This window comes from Muscardinus avellanarius, assembly GCF_963383645.1.
Source record: "Muscardinus avellanarius genome assembly, chromosome: 1".
Taxonomy (NCBI): Eukaryota; Metazoa; Chordata; class Mammalia; order Rodentia; family Gliridae; genus Muscardinus; species Muscardinus avellanarius.
In genome coordinates this window covers 117,441,335-117,465,029 of record NC_137786.1, presented here as the reverse complement: position 1 = coordinate 117,465,029, position 23,695 = coordinate 117,441,335, and the positions used below count along the sequence as shown (strand labels likewise).

General features: G+C 38.5%; 1 protein-coding gene across 1 annotated transcript in view; it reads left to right on the top strand.

The window, feature by feature from the left end:
- Positions 1-23,695, top strand: part of LOC308276473 (ankyrin repeat domain-containing protein 26-like) — a gene marked incomplete at both ends in the record, with an annotated part of 147,982 nt that overhangs the window by 102,031 nt on the left and 22,256 nt on the right. Inside the window, 4 exons of the mRNA XM_080715268.1 lie at positions 15,195-15,265; positions 16,017-16,110; positions 16,311-16,423; positions 23,188-23,314. Of these exons, the coding sequence (XP_080571394.1) occupies positions 15,195-15,265; positions 16,017-16,110; positions 16,311-16,423; positions 23,188-23,314 (405 nt within the window). The remainder of the gene's footprint in view (positions 1-15,194; positions 15,266-16,016; positions 16,111-16,310; positions 16,424-23,187; positions 23,315-23,695) is intronic.

The following is a 23,695-nucleotide window of genomic DNA, read 5'->3' as shown; positions in this document are numbered from 1 at the left end:
CCGAGGCTGGGATCGAAGTCTGCCGAGGGGTTAGGCTGGTCCTGGGTCAACGGCCGGCATCGGAGCCTTCCATGAAACAAGGCCGTTATTGAGGCCTCCGAGGCCGGGATCGGAGCCTGCCGAGGGGTTAGGCCGGTGCTGGGGCCAGCGAGGCCAGGCTCGGAGCCTGCCGAGGGGTTAGGCCGGTGCTGGGGCCAGCGAGGGTGGGATCGGAGCCTGCCGTGAGGCAAGACCGTCGTTGAGGCCTCCGAAGCCGGGATCGGAGCCTGCCGTGAGACAAGGCCGGTGTTGGGGCCTCAGAAGCCAGGATCAGAGCCTGCTGAGAGGTTAGGCCGGTGCCGGGGCCACTGGCCGGCATCAGAGCCTTCTGTGAGGCAAGGCCGCTACCTAGGCCTCCGAGGCCTGGATTGGATCTTGCCGAGGGGTTAGGCCGATGCCAGGGCCATCGGCTAACATCGGAGCCTGCTGTGAGGAAGGCCGGAGCTGGGGCCTCTGAGGCCGGGATTGGAGCCAGCTGAGGGGTTAGGCCGGTGTAGGAGCCAGTGAGGCCAGAACCGGAGCCTCCCATGAGGCAAGGCTGCTGCTTGAGCTAGAGAGGTCTGGATCAGTCCACCAGGTAGCCAGGCCACAACTGGGGCCATCAAGAGTGGGATTGGTATTTGCAACACGGCATGCACAGAGAAATATCGCAGAAAATTAAAACCAGATGCTTCCCCTAATCAGCAATAACTAGGAGGAAAGGAGCAACAGGAAGTGGTCGAGCTATAGAAAGGGCCCTCTAGTGAAGCAATTAAGGTGATCAACCAGAAGGGATGGAATAGGGGAGGATGGAGCCTCTTTAAAACGCAGGAGGTACATAAACATATGTATCAAAGTTAATCACCAAACAAGCATGGGATCGAGGGAGGGAGAGGGAATGGGATGGGGACTGGATGAGGGCTAATTGGATGATGTGTGCTTGTATATCCTCTCAAGTCTTATATTCTAATGTGATGTATGATTTCAATGCACCAATAAAAATAAATTTTAAAAAATAATAAAAATAAAAATTATTAGCTGGAGCCGGGCATGGGGTATATGCTTGTAATACCAGCATTTGGAAGGCTGAGACAGGAGGGTCTGGGTTCGCAGACACCCTCAGCTACTTAGTGAGGTCCTTTGCAATTCATTGAGACCCTGTTTCAAAATAAAGAATAAAAATAGGCCTGGGTATATAGCTGGGGTTCCATCCCCAGTATTGAAGAAAAAAAAAGTCATTAGCTATAACTATAACCATACTAATTATTTTTCTTTGCGGCATTGACATAAATCTTTTTGTTCAAAATATATTTTAAGGAATTAAAATGGAAAGCACTTTTTTTTTTGGGGGGGTGGTACTGCGGTTCCCTTCTACCTCCAGGCTACACTCCCAGACCTGTTTTGTTTTGTTTTGTTTTTTTTAAACAGGGTCTCTTAAGCAGGCACAACTGGCTTTGAACCAGCGTGATTCTTCTGTCTCCGCCTCCCAAGCACAGGGATTACAAGCGTGCGCCACCTCGCTTGTAATTATAGACTTAACAGCACTTTATCACCTGAAAAGCTATGGCTACAGCTTAAATGAAATGCCATACTATTACTGGAGTCCTAGGCTAGATCCTAGACTTCAGGGGTTCCAACAAGCAGATTAGGCCACTTGTCCCAAAAGAATAAATAGGTGAAGTTGATGTTTGAAACAAAAGAAATTTAAGTTCAGTGTGTCACAGTGTCTTCAAGTGTCAGTCTTAGGATCTATATAGATGGGGAAAGAACAAAGGCAGAAGTTGAGAGTTTGCAAAGCACACAGTCTCCTCAGTGGCAGGAAGTATTTCTAGAGGGGAACCTCCATTTGGTATATGGGAGTTGCAGCTGCAGGATGTTTATCAGTCCAGTGATTCTAGAATTTAAGACAAACTGAGGGAAAAGGCAACTTTGAGAAAGGAATGTCAGAAAGAGACAAAATGATGTCAGTTGGGTTAATAATTGAGTCTTACCTTCTGTTGCCACTGTCAAGTCTCCATTCCATTTCTATAGAAACAGGCAGCCATCATTTCTTCTACTACTTCCTGCTGACAAGGCGTGACTTGGGAATCTTAGAATGGAAAACTTTGATGGTATGAGAAAACTTTGTTTCTCTCTCTTTTTTTTTTCTGGTAAGTTAGTAGAACGTTACTGGTTAGTATGGATAACATGAGAATCAGTGTTGCAGTAAGATAAACAAAACCTAAAGGGAATAAGCAGAAGGGAAATGACAGGACTTGAGTATCAGGTATTTTCGTGCAGACAGAAGTGATTTAGCCAATTACTAAAAGGTTCTGTTGTCAATGTCGTTGCCCCATTGCTGTGGACAATGTGTTTTTCTAATTCCTTCATAACAACAGTCATGTGTTTGTTGTTTTATTTTGTTTTTTGTTATTGTTGTTTTGTTTGTGTGTGGTACTGGGGATTGAACCCAGGACCATTCTACTGCTGAACTACACACCCTTCAACCTATTATTTTTTTACTTGTAAACAGGATCTTACTAAGTTGCTGACAGCCTCAGTAAGTTGCTGAGGCTAGTTGAGAACTTGTGATCCTCCTATCTTAGCCTCCCAAGTACTGGAATTACAAGTGTGCACCACTCTGCCCACCTCAGTCATGTTTTTTAAATATTTGGGACTGTAAACACAGCATTCTAGAGAGTGAGTGAGTGAGTGTGTGTGTGTGTGTGTGTGTGTGTGTGTGTGTGTGTGTGTGTGTTTTACTGGGAACTGAACTGAATCAGAAACATTCTACCTCCAAGCTACACTCCTATCTCTTTTTATTTTTTGTTTTGAAACAAGGTCTCACTAATTTTTCATGGACAGTCCTAGGCCAGATCCTAGGACTGTCCTCTAACCTGTGCCTGTGATCCTCCTGTCTCAGCCTTGCCAAGTATAGGCATTTGCCACCTGATTAAAAGTAGCTGCTGTGCTCAACGAGAGAGCTTCCACGTATAATTCTTTTTTTTTTTCTTTTTTTTGCGGTACTGGGAATGGAACTTAAAGGCATTCTACCTCCAAACTACTCCCCTAGCCCTATTTTTTATTCTTTATTTTGAAACAAGGTCTCACTCATTTGCAAAGGGCTTCATTAAGTATCTGAGGCTATCCACGACCTGCTATCCTCCTGTCTCAGTTTTTCAAATGCTGGGATTACAAGAATGCACCACCACACCCAGCTGCCACCTATAATTCTATATCAACAAGTGTAACTAAAGGATAAAACTAGCAGAAAGCTCTTTTGGTATGAAGTCTAGCTTTAATAACATCTGTTATGCAGAACTGCTGACAGATGGAAAATAATTTGTCCTGGGATATGTGAGTATCCCCAAGTGTATTACCCAATCCACTTATAAGGCAGGTAGGGATGCTCAGGATTTGCACAAGTCCAGAGACATTACCATGGCATAAAATATGCTCCTATTTTTATTTTTTATTTTTCATTTTATTTATGTATATGGGTTGGTACAGGAGATAGAACCTAGGTACATTCTACCTATGAACTACACCCTCAGCCCTATCTTGTTTTTTATTTTGAAATAGGGTCTCACTAAGTTGCTGAGGGCCTTGCTAAGTTGCTGAAACTGTTCTCAAACCTGTGATCCTCCTGTTTCAGCCTTCCAAGTACTGAATGGAGTTACAGGCATGCACCACCATGCCCATCATTCTTTTTTTTATCTATGTATTTATTTCTTTAGTAGTGGAGATTGAATCCAGAGGCATTCTACCTCTGAGCTACACTCCTAGTCCTATTTTATTTTTATTTTGAAACAAGAGTCTCACTAGGATGATGACAGCCTTGCCACTTATTGAGGGTGTCCTCAAACCTACGATACTTTTGTGTCAATCTCCCAAGTACTAGGATTACAGGCCTGTGCCACCACGCAGGAGAGCCATACAGATTCACAGTGATAATTATATTACCCATTTGAGGAGTTCAACCCAATATACAGTAACCCCTCGGGATTCATCTACTTTTTGATGCCTGTGGCAGTCAGCCTATCTAATTTAACTTATTCTGCAGCTAGTTATCTGGCTCCATCATGTACTATAAAGTGCTCAATCATACCCATGTTGTTCTGTTTCTGCCCTACTTGAGAACATCTGACAGGTCTCCTGTTTTGAGGAGAGGAGAAGGCACGTTCCATCAGGTAGTGGAAAAATGCACTCTCCTGGGTTCCTGAGACAATTAGAGAATTTCTGCCAGCCAGTCAGATTAACTGCCTGAATTTCCCATAGCAGTCCACTCATGGCTGAGAGAGGAAGCTCTCAATATACCCATCAATCAGCCTGATAATGGACCTCAGAAACTGATACCCCAGTCTGTAAATAGGTTGGTTATTTGGAGTTAGGAAGAGAGAGAGAAAGTAAAGAGTAACAGTACTATAATTCATAATTGCTTAAGATGTGTAGACTGAGCCTTGTCTCTTGAAGAGATATTTAAAGTTCTTTAGAGGAGTTGCTGTCCACCCAAGTGACAATGGATCCTGGCATGGGGAGTGTCATTTTCTGTTGGTACGCTTCAATTCGGGTGTGGCAAATCCATGGCCTAACACCTGCAACTTTGAGAGAAGTATGAGTGGGTGGGAGTACATTATAAAGGCCTCTCCATTTTTTCTATGAATTGATTCTTGGGTCTCTGATTCTTCTAGGTCTTTAACAGAACTTAGTCTCCAGGTTGGACAGGGTACAGTAGGTCATCAGGATAGGGTATTGTTTTAGAGGTTAGAATTTGGGACAGTATGTTTAATGGTATTTTCATATTTTAGATGTTGAAAAACAGTCCCTATAGAGGTCTAAAAAGGTCTGCCATATATAATTGCATAAAGGCTCAGTTGTAGGTTACTTCTAGGGGCCACCCTCATGTGGAAGAGGACAATAGGCAATACCTTTTCTCATGTTCTGTTAGTATTATTTTGGCCAGAGCTTTTTTTTTTTTTTTTTTTTTTTTCAGGACTGGGGATAGAACCCAGAGGCATTTGACCTCCAAGCTACACCCCCTGCCCAATTTTTTTATTCTTTATTTTGAAACAGGGTCTCACTGAGTTGCAGAGGGCCTCACTAAGAAGCTGAGGCTGTCTGCGAACCGCGATCCTCCAGTCTCAGCCTCCCGAATGCTGGGATTACAAGCATGCGTCACCACACCCGGCTGGCCAGAGCATTTTTATTGGAGTATGATTCATTTTTGCGTCTCATCTGTCCGCTTTGGTCTCCATGCAGTATGCAGTGTCTAGTGAATATCTAAATCTCCACTCACCTGCTGTGTTACTTTTGAGACAAAGTCAGGGCTGTTATCATTCGGTATGGAGTCCAGTGTGCTATATCTGGGAATAATGTCTTTTAGTAAATCTTAGCCACTTTTGAGGCTTTTCTGTTTTTGTGTCATATATCTTGACCTAATTGGAGAAAGCAGCAACAAAAACTAGCACATACTGGAAGTTTCTAGCAGCTCTTCATATCTGGGTAAAATTTTCCAGCCAATCTGAAAAGGGATAGGGCCCATTTACTGTGCCCCTGAGCTATAGGCAGCTTTCCTTCAGGAGTTGCTTTAGGCCAAGAGTTGGCATCTTTGGGTCACATCTTTTATTGTCTGGCATAACCCAGAACCTCTGAGGGATGATTTAATACATTCAGTTAATGTTGTTTTGCTCAGAGTGAAGTATTCTTTTTTTTTTTTTTGCTTTTTTTTATTTATTTATTTTTTATTTTTATTTTTTATTGGTGCACTGTATTCATACATCATAGTGGGATACAAACTTTTGTAGACATACATGCACACATCACCCAGTCAGCCCCGACCCGATCCCCACCCCATTCTCTCCCCATTCCTCCTTCCCATGCTTGGCTTAGTGGTTGACATCTAGTATTATAGCAATTTATCCAAAATTAAAAATGATAATCTCAAATAACAGTTTCATTTGTCTGATACCAAGCTTTTGATGACTTAAAGATAACATTTCAATATTTCTTTTTGCTTTCTTTCTTACCAGAGAATATTTTTTTTCTATTTTTTTAGGTGAAACTATCATATATTTATATATTTATTTTTCAGAAAAAAATCTATCCTAATATGGAATATGGATTCTAGATACCCAAAACGATCTTGAAAAAGAACAAAGCTAGAAGATATATATTTTCTGATTTCAAACCATATAAAGCTACAATAATTGAAACAGTGTAGTACTGTTCTAAAGGCAGATATATAAACCATTGGAGTTAAATACAAGCCTAGCGCTAAATTCTTCCCTATATTGTCAAGTTTTTTTTGTTTTTGTTTTTGTTTTTTGACCCTTGACTGTCAATGTCTTACTTGCTTTTAAGTTTCATCTGTGGAAATTCATTGAGTCCTAGGTGGATTGCCAGTACAAATGTTTTGATTGTATATCTGCCTTATCTGGGGGTATCAGTATTTTGAGACCACTTTATTATGTTTTCTGCTTGAAGTTTTGGATCTATCTAGTATGCATATCTACTAGAATTTTTATATTTAGATTTTTGGTGCAATATAATTATAGTTATACATTATTATGAGATTCAAAGGGATACATTCACAAATACACACAACACTTCTTGATGTGTTTCCCTCCTAACATCATCCTGCTGTCTTCCTTCTCCTTTCCTGTACATTCTCTATTAAGGTTATTAGTGATACCTTCATATGTGAACCTAATATTATTTTGACTATTTTCTTCCTTAAGCCTCCATTTACTTCTCTTTTCCTCTATCCTCTCACCTATTTCTTTTATTTTTTTTATTGATGCACTGTATTCATACATCATAGTGGGATACAAACTATTGTAAACATACATGCACACATTGCCCAGTCAGCCCCCACCCGATCCCCACCCCATTCTCTCCCCATCACTCCCTCCCATGCTTGGCTTAGTGGTTGACATCTAGTATTATAGCAATTTATCCAAAATTAAAAATGATAATCTCACCTAACAGTTTCATTGGTCTGATACCAAGCTTTTGATGACTTAAAGATAACATTTCAATATTTCTTTTTGCTTTCTTTCTTGCCAGAGAATATTTTTTTTAATTTTTTTTTACGTGAAACTATCATATATTTATATATTTATTTTTCAGGAAAAAAAATCTATCCTAATATGGAATATGGACTCTAGATACCCAAAACGATCTTGAAAAAAACAAAGCTAGAAGATATATATTTTCTGATTTCAAACCATATAAAGCTACAATAATTGAAACAGTGTAGTACTATTCTAAAGGCGGATATATAAACCATTGGAGTTAAATAAAAGCCTAGAGCTAAATTCTTCCCTATATTGTCAAGTTATTTTTGACAAGGTTTCCACGAACATTTAGTGGTGGAAATAATAATCTTTTAACTAAACATTGTTGAAAAATAATAATTAAATGGAAAAGAATAAAATTGGACCCTTACCTAATCCCATATACAAAATATTAACTCAAAATAGATAAAAGACCTAAATATAAATCTTTTTTTCAAACATTTTTTTTATTTTTTATTTTTTTACCATTAAACATTCCATTTAATTTTTCATTCTTACAAATATTTTTATAATTTTACATTAGCAATATTCTTAATTCTAACATTAAAACAGTCAAATCAAACTATATCATGGTGAAACTGGGGATATCCCTGAAGTAGGTGCCAGTCACCTTTTTTCTTTTTTTTTTTTGTTATGCAATTTATTTATTTATTTATTTATTTTTAATTTTTAATTGGTGCACTGTATTCATACATCATAGTGGGATACATACTTTTGTAGACATACATGCACACATTGCCCAGTCAGCCCCCACCCGATCCCCACCCCATTCTCTCCCTATCCCTCCCTCCCATGCTTGGCTTAGTAGTTGACATCTAGTATTATAGCAATTTATCAAAAATTAAAAATGATAATCTCACATAACAGTTTCATTTGTCTGATACCAAGCTTTTGATGACTTAAAGATAACATTTCAATATTTCTTTTTACTTTCTTTCTTACCAGAGAATCTATTTTTTTCTATTTTTTAGGTGAAACTATCATATATTTATATATTTATTTTTCAGGAAAAAAATCTATCCTAATATGGAATATGGACTCTAGGTACCCACAATGATCTTGAAAAAGAACAAAGCTAGAAGATGTATATTTTCTGATTTCAAACCATATAAAGCTACAATAATTGAAAAAGTGTAGTACTATTCTAAAGGCAGATATATAAACCATTGGAGTTAAATAAAAGCCTAGAGCTAAATTCTTCCCTATATTGTCAAGTTATTTTTGACAAGGTTTCCACGAACATTTGGTGGCGGAAAAAATAATCTTTTAACTAAATATTGTTGAAAAATAATAATTACATGGAAAAGAATAAAGTTGGACCCTTACCTAATCCCATATACAAATATTAACTCAAAATAGATAAAAGACCTAAATATAAATCTTAAGACTATAAACTTTTAGGAGAAAATCTGGGTCATAAAACCTCACAACATTGAAATTGGCAGTGATTTCTTGGTTATGATTTCAATGGCACAGGCAACAGAAGAGTATACAAACTCCCTAAAAAATAAAAAACATATTGTATATCCAAAGACAATGTAAACAGAGTTAACAGTTACTAATAGAATGGGATAAAATATTTCAAAATGCTATATCTGAAGGTATATTAATGTTCCAATTAGAAATCCTAAAAATTAACAACAATAAAGGCAAACAATACCCTTTAGAGATAGGTAAAAGACTAACATAAATAATGAATCTCCACAGATAACCAATCTTAGTTGTCTGTTGGATGGAAAAATCTTGTTTCTCTAGTTCTGATGCGTGTTACCTATTTCTTCTTTGTAGTTAATCTCTTTGAGTATTTTCTCTAGTGCTGGTTTTGAAGACATAAATTCCTTCAGTTTCTGTTTGTCATGGAAGCTTCTTATTTCTCCATCTAATTTGATAGAAAGTGTTGCTGGGTAGGAAATTTTTGGCTGGAAGTTGTTTTCTTTCAAAATTGGGAATATGTTACTCCAAGCCCTTCTGGCTCTCATAACTTGGTTTGGGAAGTCTGGAGTGATTCTAATTGGTTTGCCTCTGAATGTCACTTGGCCCTTTGTTTTTGTTGCCTTTAAGATTCTCTGCTTGGCTTCCACATTGGTCATTTTGACAATTATGTGGCGTGGGGATCCTCTTCTCCGATCCTGTCTAAAGGGAGTTCTATACGTTTCCTGGACCTGCGTATCGACCTCTTGCTCTATGTTTGGAAAATTTTCTGCTATTACTTCCTTGAAGAGATTGTTGATCCCTTTGGTTTCACTTTCTTTTCCCTCCTCTATTCCAATTATTCTTAGGCTAGCTCTCTTAAAATGGGCCCATATTTCTTCAATATCAGATTCCTGCTGTCGGATATTTTTTCCTAGATTAGAAACTATGCATTCATTTTTGGAATGATCATCTTCTAAGAGCGAGATTCTGTTCTCCATGTGTTCTAATCGGTTGTTTGTGCTTTGAATTGAGGCCTTTACTTCATTAATTGCATCCTTTATCTCTTTTTGGCTCTCTCTGAGTTCTTTTCGAAGCACCTCTATTATTTCTACAGTTATTTTCCTGATTTGATCTTCTAGAAATCTCTGATTTTCAGTTTTATCGGGTTCTGATGTTGTGGGGTTGTGAGCATTCATTGCTCCAGTATTATTCCTCTTTCCCATGATTTCGGAAGTTTGTGCCTTCTCTGGGTTCTTCCCTTGGGTCACTATGACTTCACTTAAGGTGCTCTGGATCTCGAGTCAGTAATATCTCAGACCCCACTACTCCTTTACTGGGTTGTATCACAGAGTCTCCGACCCAGAGAGTCGATAGAGGCTGCTTTAGACGGTGGGGGGTGCCAAGTTGCACATTCTCCTATGGTGTGATATCACTGCCACCACCCCTCTCCCACTGGGTCAAGTCCCAGTCAGTACAGTACTGGGATTTCTCCGCTGTGGCCCGCAATTTGACTCACTGTTCTTGAGTACGCAGATGTAGCTGTACTGAATTCGGTGAATTCGGTGCTGTTGCCGCCGGTGGCAATATGGCGCCGCTGCTACGCCCTCAGCTATGGGGCTGGCGTTTTTTTTTTCTTGGTTTTGATTTCCACTCTGAATCCCTGCAGCGTGTGCTGAGCTCAGCCACTGGGAGCTTTAGATACCCTGTGCGCCGAGAAATCCCGCCTGGCTGTTCCGCAGCGGCTCCCCTCAGCTTGCTGTGGCCGTCCCGTGAATTCGCCGGTGCCACCGGCAGTATGGTGCTGCTGCCGAGCCGCGTCCTCGGGCGTGAGGATCTTCTCTGTGGCTCTGTTCTCAGTCCGCTTTCTCTCTGGAGCCTGGTGATTTTTTTTGTTTCTCTGGTGATGTTGTTTTCTGGCTTTGAAAGGCGCTGATTTTGTGGTAATGGAGATTTGTTGTTAGCGGGGCTCTTAAGCCCCGCTTTTCTCGGTCGCCATCTTCCCGGAAGTCCTAAATATAAATCTTAAGACAATAAACTTTTAGGAGAAAATCTGGGTCATAAAACCTCACAACATTGAAATTGGCAGTGATTTCTTGGATATGATTTCAATGGCACAGGCAACAGAGAGTATACAAACTCCCTAAAAAATAAAAAACATATTGTATATCCAAAGACAATGTAAACAGAGTTAACAGTTACTAATAGAATGGGATAAAATATTTCAAAATGCTATATCTGAAGGTATATTAATGTTCCAATTAGAAATCCTAAAAATTAACAACAATAAAGGCAAACAATACCCTTTAGAGATAGGTAAAAGACTAACATAAATAATGAATCTCCACAGATAACCAATCTTAGTTGTCTGTTGGATGGAAAAATCTTGTTTCTCTAGTTCTGATGCGTGTTACCTATTTCTTCTTTGTAGTTAATCTCTTTGAGTATTTTCTCTAGTGCTGGTTTTGAAGACATAAATTCCTTCAGTTTCTGTTTGTCATGGAAGCTTCTTATTTCTCCATCTAATTTGATAGAAAGTTTTGCTGGGTAGGAAATTTTTTGGCTGGAAGTTGTTTTCTTTCAGAGTTTGGAATATGTTACTCCAAGCCCTTCTGGCTCTCATGACTTGGTTTGGGAAGATTGGAGTGATTCTAATTGGTTAGCCTCTGCATGTCACTTGGCCCTTTGTTTTTGTTGCCTTTAAGATTCTCTGCTTGGCTTCCACATTGATCATTTTGACAATTATGTGGCGTGGGGATCCTCTTCTCTGATCCTGTCTAAAGGGAGTTCTATACGTTTCCTGGACCTGTGTATCAACCTCTTGCTCTATGTTTGGAAAATTTTCTGCTATTACTTCCTTGAAGAGATTCTTGATCCCTTTTTTTCACTTTCTTTTCCCTCCTCTATTCCAGTTATTCTTAGGTTAGCTCTCTTAAAATGGGCCCATATTTCTTCAATGTCAGATCCCACTGTTGGATATTTTTTTCTAGATTAGAAACTATGCATTCATTTTTGGATTGATCATCTTCTAAGAGCGAGATTCTATTCTCCATGTGGTGTAATCGGTTGTTTGTGCTTTGAATTGAGACCTTTACTTCATTAATTGCATTCTTTATCTCTTTTTGGCTCTCTCTGAATTCTTTTTGAAACACCTCTATTATTTCTACAGTTATTTTCCTGATTTGATCTTCTAGAAATCTCTGATTTTCTGTTTTATCGGGTTCTGATATTGTGGGGTTGTGGGCATTCATTGCTCAGTATTATTCCTCTTTCCCATGATTTCGGAAGTTTGTGCCTTCTCTGGGTTCTTCCCTTGGGTCACTATGACTTCACTTAAGGTGCTCTGGATCTCGAGTCTGTAGTATGTCAGACCCCACTACTCCTTTACTGGGTTGTATCACAGAGTCTCCAACCCAGAGAGTTGATAGAGGCTGCTTTAAACTATGGGGGGTGCCAGGTTGCATGTTCTCCTATGGTGTGATATCTCTGCCACCGCCACTCCCCCACTGGGTCAAGTCCCAGTCAGTACAGTACTGGGATTTCTCCTCTGTGGCCCGCAATTTGACTCACTGTTCTTGAGTACGCAGATGTAGCTGTACTGGACTCGGTGAATTTGCTGCTGCTGTTGCCGGTGGCAATATGGCGCTGCTGTTACGCCCTCGGCCGTGAGGCTGGCGTATTTTTTCTTGGTTTTGATTTCCACTCAGAGTGAAGTATTCTTAACCTAGGTAGTTATAGCAAATGAAAGCTAAACACAGGATGACTCTGGGGACTTACCTTCCAATGAGACAAAAAGTTTTGCTATTTATTTGTATTTATTTTGTATTACTGGAAATGGAACCCAGGGGCATTCTACATCTGAGCGACACCTTCAGCCCTATTTTTTATTCTTTATTATGAAACAGGGTCTCACTGAGTTGCACAGGGCCTCACTAACTAGCTGAGCCTATCCGCGAACCCAGATCCTCCTGTCTCAGCCTCCCAAATGCTCGGATTACAAGTGTGTGCCACTGTGCCTGGCTGGTCTTGCTCTTTATTTTATTTTTTATTTATTTATTTATTTATTTATTTTATTTATTTATTTATTTATTTATTTTTTTGGTGGTACTGTGGTTCCTGGAAGCCCTTCTACCTCCGGGCTACACTCCCAGACCTATTTTTACATTTTTATTTGGAAACAGGGTCTCCTAAGCCAGCGCATGTGGCTGGCTTCGAACCTGCGCGATCCTCCTTTCTCTGCCTCCCAAGCGCGGGGATTACAAGCGTGCGCCACCACGCCCGGCTGCTCTTGCTCTTTAAAACCCCATTTTTAGCTGGGCATGGTGGCACACGCTTTTAATCCCCACGCTTGGGAGGCTGAGACAGGAGGATTGCACAGGTTCGAAGCCAGTCTCAGCTACTGAGTGAGGCTCTCAAGCAACTTAGTGAGACCCTGTTTCCAAATAAAATATAAAATTAGGTCTGGGAGCATAGCCCGGAGGTAGAAAGCCTCAGGTTCCACCCCCAGTACCACCAAAAAAAAAAAAAAAAACATTAAACCCCATTTTTAATCGATGTGATGGTGCATGCTTGTAATCCCAGTATCTGAGAGGCTGAGAAAGAATAATTGCAGGTTTGAAGCCAGCTTCGGCGACTTAGTGAGGTTTTCTGCAACTTAGCAAGACCCTGATCCCAAATAAGAAATAAAAATAGGTCTGGGGATGTAGAATTCAGGTAAAGCCCCTGGATTCCATCTTCAGTAACACAAATAAAACCCCAATTTGGGGCTCTTCTTTTGTCTTTGTCACCTTTTGAATATTCAGGAGAGAAAGGAGTTACATCAATTCTAGGTATCATGGTGGACAAAAGTGAGGACTTGGTAGCTTTGTCAGCCAAGTAGGTCCCTGGAGTTTACCTCTCTTATTTTGTTGTCTTGGGTATTGATTATTGAACCTAGGGGCATTTTACCTCCAGGCTATAGCCCCAGCCCTGTTTCTTGCTTTTTATTTTCAAACAGGGTCTCACTAAGTTACAGAGCACTTCACCAAGTAGCTGAGGCTGGCCATAAACCTGTGATCCTCCTGTCTCAGCCTCCCAAGTTTACCTTTTGATGTCTAGGACAGTGCATAATATCCACAGCTTCTGGCATGAGGACCGCCTCCACAAGTTGACATTCCTCTTAGTCTTCAAGTAATCAACTGATAAAACATCTCACTTATTAAAAGTGGGAAAAGGAAGGGGAAAAAATGTCAGTTTTTTTAAAAAATACCTGCTAGCTGAACCTCAGGCTCATCATCAGCCTATGAAATGGACCCTGGTCTAGCACTGCTTGGTTAGCACACACACACACTGCAAGAGCTCAGAGGGGCTTGAGTCACCTCAGATGGCTCCCGGATCATTGTTGGTTGGTGGTGTAGTGTTTGCTTAGGTGGCATTCGCACTTGCTTTTGCTGCTTTGCTCGGGAGAAGGTTATCTGGGCACTTAGTTTAAAGTCCCTGCCTTGGAGGAGAATTGAGTACTTCAGCAAGTGAAGATAGCTGTACGTTTAGAGCAGCTCTCCTAAGCTGCATTCCAGAGACTGCAGGAAAGCCTGTTCTTGGCATTCCTGTAATAAGCACCATTGACCAGATGTCTTTGTCAGGGGGAGGCAATAGAATTGGAAAAGTAGCACTTGTGTCAATTAGTAAGCTTATTGGTTTGTTCCCCACTCTCATTTGTACCCTGGGATCCTGTAGGGAAATGAATGGATCCAGAAGGGTTATGGAACCCCCTGGACTTCCTCAGTCCTCAGAAAAATCATCAGCAATCTAATATTTTGCCTTCTTACTGAGTTGATGATTTACTTAGGAATTTGGATCTAGGTGTGGTGCTCACTTGTAATTCCAGAACTTGAGAGGCTGAGACAGGAAGATTGCAGATTCAAAGCCAGCCACAGCAACTAAACAGAGGCTCTCAGCAATTTATTTAGACCATGTTTCCAAATAAAAAATTAGAGCTAGAGGTATAGCTTGAAAGTAGAATATCACTAGGCTTAATTCCCAGTACCCCCACACATACACTTTCCATAATGGAATTTTCTCTTTTCCCCATTTTACCAATTTTTTCCAATTTAATTAAATTAATTATGTATTTATATATTTTTGCGTGTTTGGGGATGGAACCCAGGGGCATTCGACCACGAGCTACACCCCCTGCTTTTTTATTTTGAAACAAAGTATCACTAAGTTGCAGAGGGCCTTACTAAGTAGCTGAGGCTCTCTGTGACCCACAATCCTCCAGTGTCGGCCTTCCAAATGCTGGGATTACAAGCATGTGCTACCACTCCCAGCTCAATTTTTTTCAATTTAAATACAAGAAGGTTGAGGATATAGTTCAGTGGCAGAACACTTAACTTGGCATGCATGAGGCTGTGGATTCAATCTAGCATCCTCTAAAAACAAAAACAAGAATCCCTGTAACAGGGATGAAAATTCTTGAATTTAGAATTAGAATTCTATAAATTCTTCTGTAAGAGGCCAGATAGTATTATTTTAGACTCTGTGGACCATGAGTTCCCTGTTGCAACAGCTCAGTAACTCTGCTGTTACAGCAACACTCAGTAACTCTGCTGTTACAGAGTAATTTACACAATATGCAAGGGAGGGAGTATGGCTATGTTCCAATAAGATTTTAGGTCAAAAACATATACCCGATTGTTGGTAAAGGTTTTATATTATTATTCTTTGTTTTAGTTGCAGGAAGCACAGGACCAACACACAGAGGCTGTACAGTGTGCTGAGAAGATGCAAGACCATCTACAAAAGTATAATTTAAAGCAACATACAGAATAACTTGAGTATTTATAATTTAGTATGAGAATTGTATGTTATGATAATCTTTGAGAAGCCAGGGAAGAATTTTAACTGTAAATTACCTAAAATAGAGCCAGGAATGGTGGTACACACTTGTAATCCCAGTACATGGGAGGCTGAGACAGAAGGATCACAGGATGAAGGCCAGCCTCAACAACTTAGTGAGAACTCTTGCAATTTAGTGAGACTCTGAGTCGAAATAAAGAATAAAATACAGCTGGGGGTATAACTCAGAGGTAGAACACTTCTGGGTCTAATCTTTAGTACTACACACGCACATGCGTGCATGTGTACACACACATACACACACACACACACACACACACACACACACACACACAATTACCTCAAATGCATATTTTAGGGCTGGGGATGTAGAACTTGTGCTTTGGCTGGATCCCCAATACCAAAAGAAGAAAAGAAATGCATAATTGTTTAATACTCTTATTAGTGCATTTTAATTATATGTCATAGTGAGGTTCAGCGTGATATAAACATACATACACACAACTCTTGATGTATTTCTTTCATAATTTTTGTGTATTATCTACAAAACATAGCGAGTAATATGATAACAGTTACCAAATCACCAGCTTTTAAGATTTTTAACAATTTAGGTATCCTCTCTAATATTTGTTCAGAAATAATATGATATTTTTAAATTAGTTTGTAAGAATAATTCTTTTAAAATATACATTTTAGGCTTGAACTTGAAAATTCCAAGTTAAAAGTTAAAATGAAAAAGCAAGCAGGAAAAATTGAACAGCTTCAGAAAGACTTGTTGAGTGCAAATGTGGTAAGTTAGTCTCTTACTAGTCTGTGTCATACTGAAAAGGAATGTTTATGTCTTTAGTACAGAGGAATATTGTAGGCAATATGAAAAGTCTCAGTGATGAAAGTATTTGTAGTATTTATATTGATACTACCATGCTTCTATAGACTTTATAGAAATCTCTAGATTTTTAAAAATAATTTTCTTTGGAAATTTTTTCAAAGTCTGAAGATGATAAGGAACAATTAAAGAAACTTACTGAGTTAAAAGAATCTCTGGAATATACTTTGGATCAAGAAAAGAAGAAAAATGGCAAATTAGAAAAAGAGCTAACTGGGTAAGATTTTAGTATTTCCTGTCTTTCAACCATTAATTCCTGTAACTAATTTTACTAAAACAAATACAAATTCTCACAGCACAATATGAAACTTTTTGAATTCCCAAATATCACATTTACTCTAATGGCTTTAATAACTGACTTTGGCATATAATCTCCATAAACTTTTCACATATCTTAAAATTTTATTTCTAAAGATTTTTTTGCTCTTTTCTTTTGGTAGTGTTATCTTTTTTTTTTTTTTTTGGTGCACTGTATTCATACATCATAATAAGATATAAAAAAAAAACTTTTGTAGACATACATGTACACATCACCCAGTTAGCCCCTACCCGATCCCCACCCCGTTCCCTCCCCATCCCTCCTTCCCATGCTTGGCTTAGTGGTTAACATCTAGTATTATAGCAATTTATCCAAAATTAACGATGATAATCTCACCTAACAGTTTCATTGGTCTGATACCAAGCTTTTGATGACTTAAAGATAACATTTCAATATTTCTTTTTGCTTTCTTTCTTCTAGAGAATATTTTTTTTAGGTGAAACTATCATACATTTATTTATTTATTTTTCAGAAAAAATCTATCCTAATATGGAATATGGAGTCTAGGTACCCAAAACGATCTTGAAAAAGAACAAAGCTAGAGATGTATATTTTCTGATTTCAAATCATATAAAGCTACAAAATTGAAACAGTGTAGTACTGTTATAAAGGCAGATATATAAACCATTGGAGTTAAATAAAAGCCTAGAGCTAAATTCTTCCCTATATTGTCAAGTTATTTTTGACAAGGTTTCTACGAACATTTGGTGGATGAAATAATAATCTTTTAACTAAATATTGTTGAAAAATAATAATTACATGGAAAAGAATAAAATTGGACCCTTACCTAATCCCATATACAAGTATTAACTCAAAATAGATAAAAGATTTAAATATAAATCTTAAGACCAAATTTTTAGAAGAAAACCTGGGTCATAAAACCTCACAACATTGAAATTGGCAGTGGATATGATTTCAATGGCACAGGCAACAGAAGAGCAAACAAACTCCCTAAAAAATAAAAAAAAATACTGTATATCCAAAGACAATGTAAACAGAGTTAAAAGTTACTGATAGAATGGAATAAAATATTTCCAAATGCTATATCTGAAGGTATATTAATATTCCAACTAGAAATCCTAAAAATTAACAACAATATAAGCAAACAATACAATTTAGAGATAGGTAAAAGACTAACATAAACAATGAATCTCCACAGATAACCAATCTTAGTTGTCTGTTGGATGGAAAATCTTGTTTCTCTGGTTCTGGTGTGTGTTACCTATTTCTTCTTTGTAGTTAATCTCTTTGAGTATTTCCTCTAGTGCTGGTTTTGAAGACATAAATTCCTTCAGTTTCTGTTTGTCATGGAAGCTTCTTATTTCTCCATCTAATTTGATAGAAAGTTTTGCTGGGTAGGAAATTTTTGGCTGGAAGTTGTTTTCTTTCAGAGTTTGGAATATGTTACTCCAAGCCCTTCTGGCTCTCATGACTTGGTTTGGGAAGTCTGGAGTGATTCTAATTGGTTTGCCTCTGAATGTCACTTGGCCCTTTGTTTTTGTTGCCTTTAAGATTCTCTGCTTGGCTTCCACATTGATCATTTTGACAATTATGTGGTGTGGGGATCCTCTTCTCTGATCCTGTCTAAAGGGATTTCTATAAGTTTCCTGGACCTGTGTATCAACCTCTTGCTCTATGTTTGGAAAATTTTCTGCTATTACTTCCTTGAAGAGATTCTTGATCCCTTTGGTTTCATCTTCTTTTCCCTCCTCGATTCCAATGATTCTTAGGTTAGCTCTCTTAAAATGGGCCCATATTTCTTCAATGTCAGATCCCACTGTTGGATATTTTTTTCTAGATTAGAAACTATGCATTCATTTTTGGATTGATCATCTTCTAAGAGCGAGATTCTATTCTCCATGTGGTGTAATCGGTTGTTTGTGCTTTGAATTGAGACCTTTACTTCATTAATTGCATTCTTTATCTCTTTTTGGCTCTCTCTGAATTCTTTTTGAAACACCTCTATTATTTCTACAGTTATTTTCCTGATTTGATCTTCTAGAAATCTCTGAATTTCTGTTTTATCGGGTTCTGATGTTGTGGGGTTGTGGGCATTCATTGCTCCATTGTTATTCCTCTTTCCCATGATTTGGGAAGTTTGCCTGTTTTTTTTTTTTTCTTTTTAGTTGTAAAATATGCAGAGCATGGTGGTATATGCCTATAATCCCAGAATTTTGGAGGCTGAGACGGGAGGGTTGCAGGTTTGAGGTCAGCCTCAGCAACCTAGTGAGACATGTTTCTAGAAGTTGAATGCCTCTGGATTGAATCCCTAGTACCAGAAAATGGAAAACAACTTATGTATACACACACATATAATGAGGCTGTCAGACAAATAAATAAATAAAATATATCATGGAGATGCACTCCTTTTCCTATGTGTTTGTCTTGTGTGTGACTGCAGTGATTAGTTCTAGCACCCAGCCAGATGTCCCTTCCATTGGCATTCAAGTCCTTATATAAAAATTGTGTATATAGCCGGGCATGGTGGTGCACGCTTTTTTTTATTATTTTATATTTTTGGGGGTGGTACTAGGAGTGGAACCCAGAGGCTTTTCTACCTCTGGGGTGTACTCCCAGACCTGTTTTATACTTTATTTGGAAACAGGGTCTCACTGAGTTGCTGAGAGCCTCACTAAGTAGCTGAGGCTGGCATTGAACCTGTGTGATCCTCCTGTCTCAGCCTCCCAAGCGCTGGGATTACAAGTGTGCGCCACCACGCCCAGCTGGTACACGCTTTTAATCCCCACATTTGGGAAGCGGAGACAGGAGGATCGCGCAGGCTCAAAGTCAGCCTCACTGGCTTAAGAGACCCTGTTTCCAAATGTTAAAAAAACATAAAATAGGTCTGGGAGTGTAGCCCGGAGGTAGAAGAGTTTCCAGGAACCCCAGTACCACCCTCAAAAAAATTGTGTATATAGGTTATACTATATTATATGTCTCCATTACTAAACCTAGATATATGAGCTAGAAACACATAATGAAACAAACTGCCATGTTTCTATCACCACACTTTTAAAAATAGAATGTTTCCCATTGTCTTTGAAGCCACTCATATGATTGGGGTTGTTTTGTTGTTGTTTTGTTTTGTTTTTGTGGTACTAGGGATTGAACACAAAGGCATTCTATCTCTAGACTACACCCCCACCCCTATTTGTTATTCTTTATTTAGAAACAAGGCCTCACTAAGTAGCTGAGGCTGGCCAAGAACCTGAGATCCTCCTGTCTCAGCCTCTCAGGTAACTGAGATTATAGGCATGCAAATCACACCCAACTTACATGGCTATATTTATATTCATTTGCTAAGAACTTGAGGTTGTTCTCTGGTTCTAATCAATATTTTTCTCTCATATATCTATATGTAGTTTTACATCTCTTTTTTTTTGTCAACATTTTGCTAGCAAAAGTGTCTATATTTCTTCTTAAAATTGCCCTTATATTTTTACCCACTATTTATTGATTTTCCTGTCTTGTAAAGCTATGCCTTCTTTTTCTTTTCTTCTCAGACTTCAAAGATGCTTTTTTTTTTTTCTCTTTTTCTACTTTAAACTATCTCCCGAGTTCCACCTGCTACCTGGGCACGTTACCTTTCCCTGTCACGCCGAGCCCTTCCAGCGCCGGGCGGTGCAGGGCGGGAAGGGGAGTCGTGGCGGCTGCGGCGGCGAGGACGCCGTGCGTGGTGGTGCTGTCGGGCCGTCGGAGCTATGGAGGACCCGGGGCCCGAGATGACGGACTCTATCCCCCCAGCTGGACCCGAGGCATCTGCACCAACACCGGACGAAAACGAAGATGACATTCAGTTCGTTAGTGAAGGACTGTGGAGACCCGTTCTTGAGTACATTGATCTGGTTTGTGGTGACGAGGAACAGCCTAACATGCATCGTAGTGATTGACAATGACACCACCCTTCACGTTGGACTGCACTCATTTACAAGTCATGTGACCAGTGTTTTAGCTGAATTGCATCATAATCAACATTCATGACCAAACCTTGTGATACTATTGTTGGCTATAAAATTTTAAAAACCGATAGTGGACTTTTCAAGAAATAGCAAGTCATACTGAAGTTGTAGATAAAACTGAGCATTAAGGTTCTGTTCCCTAAAATGCCGAAACGACATGGTGACTTCGCACAGTTTTTAAATGTGAAGAAAGTAAAGACAGACACAGGAAGTATTGATAGAAGCAAAACTCATTGTGGATTGTCTAAGTCTAAAGAACTAAATTTTGAATACATTAAACGGTCAGTCATTGAAGAAAAGCCATCATGTTCATCAAAGGAAGAAACAGATAATCTTGTCCTTCCAGATTGTTGGAATAAAAAATCAAGCATTTATGTTTACAGAACAGTATAAATGGCTTGAAATAAAAGGAAGTAAATTAGGATATAAGGATTGTTCAACTCTACAGCATTTGGGATCGAAAGCAGAAAAACATGTCCCTGTGTACAAGGAGTGGATTGCCTATTTAGTAACCCCAGCAGCAGTAATAAAACTACCAGGCAAGCTTCTCCACGAAAAAAAATTAGGGAACATGATATTTCTAAAGCCCAAGGTAAAAGTCAAGATTTGCTAAAGGAATCACTTAGTGATTCAATTTTCAATATAATACATAAAGTAATAAAAACATTGATGCTACTATAAAATTTTTAATGCTGTTTACAGTTTAGTAAAACATAATACACCTTTATCTGATATTGAGGGTGCAATAGAATTGCAAGAGAAAAATGGAGAAGTCAACTGTTTATTCGTTTATTTATTTATTTATTTATTTATTTATTTATTTTTGGTGGTACTGGGGGTGGAACCCAGAGGCTTTCTACCTCCGGGCTATACTCCCAGACCTATTTTATATTTTATTTGGAAACAGGGTCTCACTAAGTTGCTGAAAGCCTCACTAAGTAGCTGAGGCTGGCTTCGAACCTGTGTGATTCTCCTGTCTCGGCCTCCCAAGCGCAGGGATTACAAGCGTGCACCACCACGCCCGGCAAAGTCAACTGTTTAAATACACGCTATAGTGCAACATTGAATCACCGAACATATTGCAAAAGAAATGAAGATGAAGATATTTAAGAATATTATAGAAGAGAATACCAAAATCTGTCTCATAATTGATGAGGCATCTACAGTTTCCAAGAAAAGCACCCTTGTGATTTATCTCCAGTGCATAGTTCAGTCAGCTCCTATACCTATTATGCTATTTGTTGCTTTAGAAGAATTGGTGTCAACCACAGCAGAGTGTATTTTTAATACATTATTGATGGCCTTTAATGATTGTAGCTCTACAAGTGAATATTTGAAAGCAAATTTAGTTGCCCTTTGTTCTGATGGTGCTAATCTTATTCTGGGAAGGAAGTCTGGAGTAGCTGCAAAATTGTTAGAAATTTTTCCTAAAATCATTATTTGGAATTGTCTAAGTCATCGATTACAATTGTCACTTGATTCAATATCTGAAATAAAACAATCATTTAAAAATAAATAAATAAATAAATAAATAAATAAACTATCTCCCTTATATTTTGTTTTGTTGTGGTGGGATTCACTTCTACATGCTACCCAAACTCTTACCACTGGCAACACTGACCCCCTCCTTGAAGTGTGTGTGTGTGTGGTATGTGTGTATGTGGTATTGGGGATGGAACCCAGGGGCATTTTACCTTCTGAGCTATACCCCCAGCCCTATTATGTATGTATGTATGTATGTATGTATGTATGTATGTATTGAAACAAGGTATCACTGAATTGCAAAGGGCCTCACTAAGTGGCTGAGGCTGTCCATGAACTGCAATCTTCCTTATCTCAGCCTCCCAAATGCAGGGATTACAAGAGTGTGCTACCACACCTGGCCTCTTAAAATGTTTTTTTTGTGTGTGTTTTTTTTTCTTCTTGGTGACCATGTTCAACAATAGCAAAGTGTATTTTTGTACATACAATATTCATCTTTAAATATTATCTTCTTGCCGGACGTGGTGGCACACGCTTGTAATCCCAGCATTCAGGAGGCTGAGACTGGAGGATCATGGTTCGTGGACAGCCTCAGCTACTTAGTGAGGCCCTCTGCAACTCAGTGAGACCCAGTTTCAAAATAAAGAATAAAAAATTGGCCAGGGGTTGTAGCTCAGAGGTCAAATGTAGCTCAGAGGTCAAATCCATCCCCAGACCCGCAAAAAATAAATAAGTAAAATAAATAAATAAATAAATAAATAAATATTATCTTCTTTACCTTGTTACTGATCTCTGGCTTATAATTAATATTTTACAATAAGTTAAGGTTTTATAAGAATACTGTATATAGTTACAGTTTTAACTCTTCTCCCTATACATATCATAATGTTTTTCTTCGTATTTTTTACCTAAGATTGTAATTTCAAATAATGTTAGGTTGAAAAAAAATAAAAGAAGTTCAAATTTATTGGTTTGTTTCTTTTATTTAATAGAATATGTCTTTTAACAGTAATTAAATATTTACTCTCTAGTCCAACGTGGTGGTACACACTTGTAATCCCAGTACTTTGGCTAGCCTCAGCAACTTAATGAGACCCTGTTTCAAACTAAAAAATAAAATAGGGCTGAAAGTATAGCACAGAGATATAATGTACCATACACATGAAAAAAAAATTTTTACTCTTTAAAAACTCTACATATTCTTTCTCCACTTTCTTGCAGCTTTAAGAAACTTTTGACTACAAAAGGAAAGTTAAATGAACATGAAAATGGAGAGTTTACTTTTCATGAAGATTTAAAAACAAGTCAGTTTGAAATGGATATTCCAATTAATATGCTCATACACAAGGTAACTTTTAATCAGTTTTGTAACTAAAAATAAAAATTTATCGTTGCTTGGAACAGTGAAATAAAGAATTTTAAAAATTTTACAGATTTCATATCAATGGAAAATAGATCTTTTTTTATTAAAAGAGCAATACTGCTGATTCTCTTATGTCTTGAACCCTGGTAATGATCTAAAACCAAGCAATATACCATTATATAGCATCAAATCATGAGTGCCAGGTTAATTTTGTTTTAATATTTGGATTAGCTTTATTGGGATATTATTAATATACCATGAAATCCAGTCATTTCAACAATACAATTCAGTGGCTTTTAGTACATTCACAAAGTTATCTAATGCCGTGACTAGCACGGCAGTTACTCAGGGTGAAGACAGCAGCAT